Source organism: Anolis carolinensis, unplaced genomic scaffold (assembly GCF_035594765.1).
Source record: "Anolis carolinensis isolate JA03-04 unplaced genomic scaffold, rAnoCar3.1.pri scaffold_11, whole genome shotgun sequence".
Classification (NCBI taxonomy): domain Eukaryota; kingdom Metazoa; phylum Chordata; class Lepidosauria; order Squamata; family Dactyloidae; genus Anolis; species Anolis carolinensis.
The window spans coordinates 25,663,159-25,673,078 of record NW_026943822.1 but is presented as its reverse complement, the minus strand read 5'-3'; the positions used below and the strand labels follow the sequence as shown (position 1 = coordinate 25,673,078).

General features: G+C 45.6%; 1 protein-coding gene across 2 annotated transcripts; it reads right to left on the bottom strand.

The window, feature by feature from the left end:
• Positions 1 to 228: 228 nt before the first annotated feature.
• fam81a (family with sequence similarity 81 member A) lies at positions 229 to 9,917 on the bottom strand. Of its 2 annotated transcripts, none has more exons than XM_008121576.3 (9): positions 9,734 to 9,917; positions 6,701 to 6,770; positions 6,055 to 6,328; positions 5,838 to 5,956; positions 5,555 to 5,684; positions 4,312 to 4,418; positions 3,812 to 3,947; positions 3,195 to 3,402; positions 229 to 1,358 (listed from the first exon to the last, which is right to left on the bottom strand). In XM_008121576.3, exons 2-9 carry the CDS (start codon positions 6,745 to 6,747, stop codon positions 1,252 to 1,254), a joined length of 1,128 nt encoding a protein of 375 aa, XP_008119783.1. In that variant the 5' UTR covers positions 6,748 to 6,770; positions 9,734 to 9,917; the 3' UTR covers positions 229 to 1,251. The 2 variants fall into 2 exon arrangements, with proteins under 2 accessions (XP_008119783.1, XP_008119785.2); XM_008121578.3 differs by lacking the exon at positions 9,734 to 9,917 and adding an exon at positions 9,510 to 9,727.
• Positions 9,918 to 9,920: the final 3 nt, after the last annotated feature.

Below are 9,920 nucleotides of genomic sequence, written 5' to 3'. Positions count from 1 at the left end.
GTGAAGTCCAAAATTCCTGACGGACCACTATCACTGTCCGTGTCCTGGGCTCCATGCGAGGGAATTTACGGGAATTGTGGTTTCTTCCAGGGCCTTCCGCCTCCTCTGCCTGAGGGACCTCGCGCCACACCAAACTACAACTCCCAGAATAACTATGGCAGGTAAAGCGGCATCTTAATTCAAATTAGTATTCCTTCACGCTGTAAATGAGGCAAACGCACTGACATGTATTGAAAATGCCACATATTTTTAATTCAGGTTCCAAGGGTTTGCTTTAAAATTAGATATTTACAGAAGAAAGTCACCTAGAAACAATGTTTGGTGCTTTTGGAAAATTTAAAAAGTCTTTATGGCTGTAGACCAGGCCTGGGCCAATTTGGACCTTCCCTCCGAGTGCTTTGGACTACAACTCCCACAATTCCTAGCAGCCTCAGACCCTTTCTTTTTCTCTCTCAGCCACCTAAGCTGAGAAACTCCAGAGAAGGAGTCTCCATTATCATCACCACCACCATTATTATTATTATCAAATATTATTTTTATTATAGAATCCTAGATTTGGAAGAGATTAACCACTCAATCTCTCCCGACAGATGGCCATCCAGTCCTGGGTTAAAGACTTCTAAAAGAAGTAGAGAGATAAAATCCTATAATCCTAGAGTTGGAAGATATTCAGTCCAACCCGATTCTGCCACGAAGGAAGACACAACCCGATCCCTCCCGACAGATGGCCATCCAGCCCCTGCTTAAAAGGCTCTTATCACACATCTATATCCTGTTTTCAGACCGTCCTCTTACATTCAGAAAGCGCTTCCCAATGTTTCTCCTCCTTTCAAGTATTGAATGTAGAGGCAGCCTGGAATTGCCTTGGTCTCGTCCGCTGCAGCATCAGCTAGTCGGCTGCAAAAGACAGCCAAGTCTATGGAAGTTGCAGGGTCTGGCCGGGTGCGGAGACAGGGACCTCCAACGGGGTCGGATTGTAATCGTTTTTCATTAATGACGTTTTGATGATTTTGCATGACGATAATGATCCACCAGTGGCTGGTTCTGGTGGGTGCTAGAGCAGGCATGGGCCAACTTTGGCCCTCCAGGCGTTTTGGACTTCAACTCCCTACCTGCTGTTAGGAATTGTGGGAGTTGGAGTCCAAAACGCCTGGAGGGCCAAAGTTGGCCCATGCCTGCTCTAGAGTGTTTGTGTTTTTTGCAGCAATGCCCACCCTGGGTTCTGCAGCGACGTCCTGGGAAGGCGGCCTTTCACTCGGCAGGCCGGATCTGGCCCTGCAGTTCCTCCTTGTCGCGCTCCATCTTCTTCTCCAGGGCCTCGCGCAGGGAGCCCATGCGCTCGTAGACCGCCGCAAACCCTGGTAAGCAGGGGAAGGGGGATATTATCATACTGATTATTATTATTATTATTATTATTATTATTATTATTATTATTATTATCCCAGCTGCAAAAGGCCACCCTGCTGGGATCTGCGCGCATCATCCGAAAATACATCACACAGTCCTAGACACTTGGGAAGTGTTTGACTTGTGATTTTGTGATATGTTTGCTATGTCATGCTATGTCTTTGGGATCTGTGCGCATCATCCGAAAATACATCACACAGTCCTAGACACTTGGGAAGTGTTTGACTTGTGATTTTGTGATATGTTTGCTATGTCATGCTATGTCTTTGGGATCTGTGCGCATCATCCGAAAATACATCACACAGTCCTAGACACTTGGGAAGTGTTTGACTTGTGATTTTGTGATATGTTTGCTATGTCATGCTATGTCTTTGGGATCTGTGCGCATCATCCGAAAATACATCACACAGTCCTAGACACTTGGGAAGTGTTTGACTTGTGATTTTGTGATATGTTTGCTATGTCATGCTATGTCTTTGGGATCTGTGCGCATCATCCGAAAATACATCACACAGTCCTAGACACTTGGGAAGTGTTTGACTTGTGATTTTGTGATATGTTTGCTATGTCATGCTATGTCTTTGGGATCTGTGCGCATCATCCGAAAATACATCACACAGTCCTAGACACTTGGGAAGTGTTTGACTTGTGATTTTGTGATATGTTTGCTATGTCATGCTATGTCTTTGGGATCTGTGCGCATCATCCGAAAATACATCACACAGTCCTAGACACTTGGGAAGTGTTTGACTTGTGATTTTGTGATATGTTTGCTATGTCATGCTATGTCTTTGGGATCTGTGCGCATCATCCGAAAATACATCACACAGTCCTAAACACTTGGGAAGTGTTTGACTTGTGATTTTGTGATACATTTGCTATGTCTTGCTATGTCTTTGGGATCTGTGCGCATCATCCGAAAATACATCACACAGTCCTAAACACTTGGGAAGTGTTTGACTTGTGATTTTGTGATACGTTTGCTATGTCTTGCTATGTCTTTGGGATTTGTGCATATCATTCGAAAATACATCACACAGTCCTTGGGACTTACTTGGGAAGTGTTCGACTTGTGATTTTGTGATACGTTTGCTGTGTCATACTATGTCTTTGTATCAATAATAATAATAATAATAATAATAAACATTGGATGAGAAAAGAAACAAGTGAAATGTAATAATAATAATAGGCGAGAGAAGGGACAAGTGGAATATAATAATAATAATAATAATAATAATAATAATAATAATAATAATAATAATACAAAATCCAGCATATCTATCTTGTTTGCTGTGTCATAAAATAATAATAATAATAATAATAATAATAATAATAATAATAATAATAATAATAATAATAGCCACCTTACTGGGATCTGCGCGCATCATCCGAAAATACATCACACAGTTCTAAATACTTGGGAAGTGTTCGACTTGTGATTTTGTGATACGTTTGCTGTGTCTTTGTGTCAATAATAATAATAATAATAATAATAATAATAATAATAAACATTGGATGAGAAAAGAGACAAGTGAAATATAATAATAATAATAATAATAATAATAGGCGAGAGAAGGGACAAGTGGAATATAATAATAATAATAATATAAAAAATAATGGCCGAAATAAGGGAAAAGCATATGTGCGATTTCATAGAGACCGCGATGAAGAAATAATAATAATAATAATAATAATAATAATAATGGATGAGAAAAGGGACAAGTGAAATGGAATAAGAAGAATGGATGTGAGAAGGGACAAATGGAATATTATAATTTTGCTCTTACCGGCATTGACCTCGGCCTTGACCCCCTTAATGTCATGGTCAAGGTTGGCCTGGAGCGTGGCCAGCCGCCCCTCAATGCGCTCTCCGGCCGCCTTGATCCCGCCGTGCCCCCCTTCCGCCGCCACCGCCTTCTGCTGCAGATCCTCCATGCGGTCCAACTTCCCCCGGATTTCGCTGAGCTGCCGCTCCAAGGCCCGGTCATCTGATTCCTGGGGAAGTCGGGCACAGATATGAAGGCGAGACAAAGCCAAGGGGCAGCTGTTGCACTCTAGCACTGGGATACTGTTACAAACATCTGACTTACAAACGACTCATAGTTAAGAATGGGGCTGAGACGAGAGGAACCCTGAATAAATAAATATAGAATATCTATAGAGGCCTGAAGACCAGCAAGGAGCATGGATGTTCTTGGATGCAGAGAAGGCATTTTATAACATTCACTGGACTTTTATAGACAGGCTGTTAGGGATGGTGGGAGTTGGAGTCCAAACACCTGGAGGGAGTTGGCCCAGGCCAGGTCTACCTGGAGGAGGACCATATAAAAAAAACCTGAAGGGCCAGATTTGGTCCACAGGCCTTGCACCGGACACATGCAGCCTAGGTGTAACCTGTGCGTACGTTCTTCTCCTTGATGGCCAGGGAGAGCCGGTCCACCTTCTCGGCAAACTCCTTCTGGAAGCGGCTCTGCTCCTGCTCCACCCAGCTGCGCGCAGAGGAGACCTGGGCGCTCAGGTAATCAATGGCATCCTGCAACCTGAGAAGGACAGCATTCGGGGAAGATGGGCAGGCGCATAGCATCATCAAAAATGGACCCCCCTCCTCTAATAATAATAACTATACATTTATAACATATTTCTACACATCTTAACTGGGTCTCAAGCCCCAGCCCAACTCCAAGCATTCCTGGGAGGATTACTCTATAATCACTTATCGGAATGCGTTTGAGCTCTTTTCTGGCCTCTGTGTCTCTACTCTATGAATATGGAAACCCAACTGGATCTGCATGGAGACCTTTCCAGGGTGGAAAGTTGCACTTCCCTTTCTTCTTCCCAAATGTAATAACATGGAGGAAATGAGTAGGCCTCGATCTCTGCAAATGTAGACCCAGCGACACTCACTTTGTGTCCAGAAGGTGCAGCTGCTGGTTGCTCTCTTTGTAGGTGAGCTTCAGCTTGGCTTCCTGCTGCAGGATAGAGGTCTCTATCCTGTTCAATAGATGCGAAATCTGGAAGAGAAGGAGGAGAGATCGCCGTTCCTTCCTCTGCTGTGATCAACCTGAAACACTGGACCCTTCCAGAAAAAGGCAAAATAGCCACGAGAGAGATGGGAAACAGTAGGCGGGGAAGGGAAAACAGCAAGGGCAAGAGCAGCAAAACCCAAGGAGCAACACTGGGAGGAGTCAGAATGAGCTTCGTGTATTCGAAACAGACTGGAACACACTTAGTCCTAATCTTTTTTTTGATACTGACTTTAAACCACTTTGTTGGATGTGTTTCAATAGCAAATTCCCAGGTTTCTTTAGTGTTTAAAGTCTGGAAAAGCCAGCAGATGGAGCACCTCTAAGGTCCTGCTCAATGGCTGTGAGCAAATGACAACCATATTTTTAAATTGGTGTTTTTTGCCCATTGGAATCACAGCAATAATTTATGCAAAGGAAGGGCATAAATGCAAACCAAAAGTGACTGCAATGGGATGCACGCTTTGTTTGCACTATCCACATGCGGTGCTGCAGTGACCTCTAGTGGTCAATGTTAGCCCTGCAAGAAGTGAGAATATCATTAAAGGTAAAGGTAAAGGTTTTCCCTGACGTTAATGTCATGTCTGACTCTAGAGGTTGGTGCTCATCTCCATTTCTAAGCTGGAGAGCCGGCGTTGTCCATAGACACCTTCAAAGTCATGTGGTCATTGGCATGACTGCATGGAGCGCTGTTACCTTTCCGCCGGAGCGGTACCTATTGATCTACTCACATTGGCATGTTTTCGAACTGCTAGGTTGGCAGAAGCTGGAGCTAACAGCGGGCGCTCACTCCCCTCCCAGGATTTGAACCTGTGACCTTTCGGTCTGCAAGTTCAGCAGCTCAGTGCTTTAACACACTTTGCCACCGGGGTATCATGGAATCCTATTATTATTAATATTAATATTACTCCTACTCCTTCTACTACTATTATTATATTATATTTATACCCCACTATCTATCCCAAAGGAGACTCTAAGTGGTTATGTATCCATTATTATTATGATATTTATTTACACCCGGCTTTAGCTTTATCTCTCCCAAAGGACCCTCAAAGTGGCCATGTATCAAAGCGGGGTATAAAGCCATTTGGGTCTGTCGATTCCAAGCCAAGCCCTGCCCATACCTGTATCTCGGCCTCCTTGATTTTGGACTCCAGGATCAGCTTGGTGGCCTGCTGGTCTTTGCTCAGGTTCTGGAGCCGCTCGTAGGTGACTTTGTGCTCAGCCGACAAGCGGGCCAACCCCGCGTCACACCTGCAGCCAGGGAAGGGAAGGGAAGGAGGGAAGGCACAAACGTCATATACGTATTATCAGTATAAGACAGGCATGGACAAAGTTGGGCCCTCCAGGTGTTTTGGACTTCAACTCCCACAGTCCCTGATAACCCAGGCCCCTTCCTTTTCTTACCTGGCGACGCGGCCCCGCAGGTCCCCCAGGCCGGACAGCTGGCGCATCTCCAGGCTCTTCAGGGTGGAGTTGGTCCCGTAGCTGAGGCTGTCCCTCACCCGGATCTGCTCCTGAAGCATCTGGAAGGGAGGAAAGAAGCAAGGCATTACTACTACTACTACTACTACTACTACTACTAGTTGGCCCAGGCCTGCCTCTTGAGAAGGTGTCCCCGTACCTCGATGTCTCGGTTGAGCTGGCGCACGATGGCGGTGATGTTGCGGATGTGCTCCTCCAGCAGCTGCCGGGCCAGCCGGTCCCCGCCGCCCTTGTTCTGCATGCGGTGCAGGGTGCAGACGATGTCCTCCTTGATGCGGAAGGCGTGCTCCACCAGGGCCGCCGTGGTCTTCTCGTGGCTCAGGATGCGGTCCTCCAGCTGGTCCACCAGCCGCGCCGAGCCCAAGGGCACCGCCGTCAGCGCATGGCTGTGCAGGGGGAGGTTCCGGACGCGCCTGTGCCGAGCGGGGAAGAGACAGGCCGTGGGAAACGGGGAACACGGTGGTGCGCAACTCCTGGCACCGCTTTCTAGCCGCTTGCCATAACAAACACGGCCATTAGGGGGCAATAGAGAGACAGGCATTTCCCTTATTCCTATCAGGATTTTTATTAAATTCTATGAATCTTTGTTGTTTGGTTCGGTATAAAATTTATTTATTTATTTATTCCAATACAGGCCATCTATCTGTCTATTTATCTATCTATGTATCTATCTTATTTATCCAGTCATTAAAGACAATTCCTCCCTGAGGCCATTCTCCTCACCAGCCTCAGGATACTACTACTATTATTATTAATCATAATAATAATACTTTATGGCCGGATACCTTTCGCTGGGTCCGAGGGTCGTGAAGACGGGGCTCCTCTGCGCCATCTTGTCCTTCCAGGAATTTAGACCTGCAAAAGAAAGGGAGAAAGCCAAAGAAGAACCCACATTATTATTACTGTTGTTGTTGTCGTCATCCTGCTTTTTCCTCTCTTCAGAGGTTCAAAGTAGCTATAAAACTGAAAACACGAAAACCTCAAAACAGAACCAAACATGGCAGTATGAAAAACAAATGGTTAAAACCATTGAGATTAAATCACTTTAGAAACAGTGAAAATACTTCAAATCAATGTGATATATATATATATATATATATATATATATATATTACTTATTAATATTATTATATGTCATATTATAATATATAATAACAACAACAATAATAAAAAATTATTGGAAAGACTGGGACAGTTGTTAATTTAGCTTTGGATAATCCAAATTTGGTTGAGATCATGCTTGCAGTTTTGGAGGGACTCTAATTTTTGCTTTTCGTAAACTTGGCAGCGGGATTTGGTTAAAAACCATGAGTTTTAACGAAATCCTGCAGGTTTTTATTTTTGACCTGAAAATTTGTCAGGGTGGTTTGAACCCCTCTAAACCGGCCCCTTGTCTACGGGCTTGGCTGCAATGCGGGGATCGCTCCTGGCCTCGTCCTGTTTTGATCCACGGCTCTTTGCTTCTCTTCCAAAGATGCCAAAACTCCCACCGGATTTGGCAGAAGCTGTTCTGGCGGAAGGAAGGAAGGCAAGCAAGTGAGGCAATATGGCGCGCAGATGGTGCGGGAACAGAGGGAAGGGGCTTCGGCAGAGAAGGAACAGCAGAAAGACACGGGCAGCAGAGCGGGGAGAAGCATCACATGCGTGCCCGGCAATGGATCAGGCTGGGGCTTGGCATTCGGGTGGGCTCTGCAGCCCAAAATGCCTATCTATTATTATTACTATTACTATAATTATATTTATTTATACCCCACTTTCTCTCTCATGCAGGAGACTCACAGCAGCTTAACATTAAAGCATCAGCATACAATTATTATTATTATTATTATTATTATTATTATTATTATTAGAACATAGTATTATTATGTTTATTATAATATACTATAATTATTATCATCAATATCCTGTTTTATGTAAGGAAGGAGAGAGAGATGGGAAGGCCACATGGTTGGGCCAGAGAGGGAAACCCTTCTGGGATTCCTCTTGCGAGGGGAAGCCCCTTCCCTAGAAGGCACTGGGAGGCACTGGGAGCTGCACAAGGAACACACACACCCCTTTCTAGGCCTGACCTTTAACCTCTCCACATCCCAAAAAGGTCCTTATTTTAGCTTCATGCAAGGAAGGAAGGAAGCCGGCAGCCATTTGAGGCATCGTCCCTTGCTGCTTCTGCATCCACTGCAGGCAGGCAGGCGCCAAAGCCACACCAAGGAAAGGAACGCCAGGCAAAAACCCTTGGGGGAAATGTCCGAAGGGACCCCCAAAGGCCATCTAGGATAAGCACCATCGAAACCCTCCTGACAGATGGCCACCCAGCCTCTGACTCATAGAATCCTAGGGTCAGAAGGGACCTCAAAGGCCATCCAGTGCAGCCCCACTCTGCCAGGCAAGAGGACACCATCCAATCCCTCCTGACAGAGAGCCACCAACCCCTTCTTCATTATCATCATCAGAATCATTATTACTCTATACCCCGCTTTTTCTCTCCACAAGGGGACCCAGGGAGACGATGATGATGATGATGATGATGATGATGATGATGATGATGATTATTATTATTATTATTCAAACATGTACGTAACATCACAGCACACATGCACATGAGGTCCAAGTGTCTGGGCTTTGCCTCTGAACATCGGGCTCTTCCCAAAGGCCTGGGATATTCATGCATTATTATTATTATTATTATTATTATTATTATTATTATTATTATTATGATGACACAGCAAACAAGATAGATATGCTGGATTTCATATCACAAAACCACAAGTCGAACACTTCCCAAGTGTCTAGGACTGTGTAATGTATTTTCGGATGATGCGCGCAGATCCCAGCAGGGTGGCCTTTTGCAGTTGGGAGATCGTAATTTTGTCAATGTCTATTGTTTCCAAATGCCAGGTGAGATCTTTTGGCACAGCACCCAGTGTGCCCATCACCACCGGGACCACCTGTACAGGTTTCTGCCAGAGTCTTTGCAGTTAAATCTTGAGGTCCTGATTATTATTATTATTACAGTAGAGTCTCACTTATCCAAGCCTTGCTTATCCAAGCTTCTGGATTATCCAAGCCATTTTTGTAGTCAATGTTTTCAATATATCGTGATATTTTGGTGCTAAATTCGTAAATACAGTAATTACAACATAACATTACTGCCTATTGAACTACTTTTTCTGTCAAATTTGTTGTATAACAAGATGTTTTGGTGCTTAATTTGTAAAATCATAACCTAATTTGATGTTTAATAGGCTTTTCCTTAATCCCTCCTTATTATCCAAGATATTCGCTTATCCAAGCTTCTGCCGGCCCGTTTAGCTTGGATAAGTGAGACTCAACTGTAGTATTATTATTATTATTATTATTATTATTATTATTATTATTATTATTATTATACTTTGCTTTTCCTCTCGCCCCCTCTGGACGCAGCCCGGACCACTTTCCCTGAAGCCTAGTTCTGGCTCCTTGGAGGAGGCAAGGCCAGGGCTGAGTGGGCAGAAGGGCCGTGCACGTCTGGCACCTTTTGCGCTGCCCCACCCGCACCCCACCTACCCACCCGCCCAGGGGTCCCGGCACATGGCCCGGCAGGCACGGCAGACTCACAGCAGAGCACCCCGCAGCTGCACCCGGCGCAGGGCTGGTGGAAGCAGCGCACCTGCTGGGCCCCGTCGAGGGAGAGGCCACCCTCCTCCTCCTCGTCCTCCTGGAAGGCCCGGCTGAGGGGCAGCAGGACCAGGCGGCAGGCCCCCAAGGGGTCCCCCATCCCGTCCCAGGAGAGCCGCCGGAGCGTGTGCGGCGCGTGTCGTGCAACCGCGGTGCCAACTCACCTGCGGGGAAGGAAAAGACGGAGGCGGTCGGAAAGCAGGGACGGAAATCACCGGGGAGGAAGCATCACGGCCTCTGAAGGCTCGGGAGGAGGAAGGCAGGCATCCCCCAAAGGCAAAGGCATCTATCTATCTATCTATCTATCTATCTATCTATCTATCTATCTGCCTCTCTCTCTCCCGGCCTGAC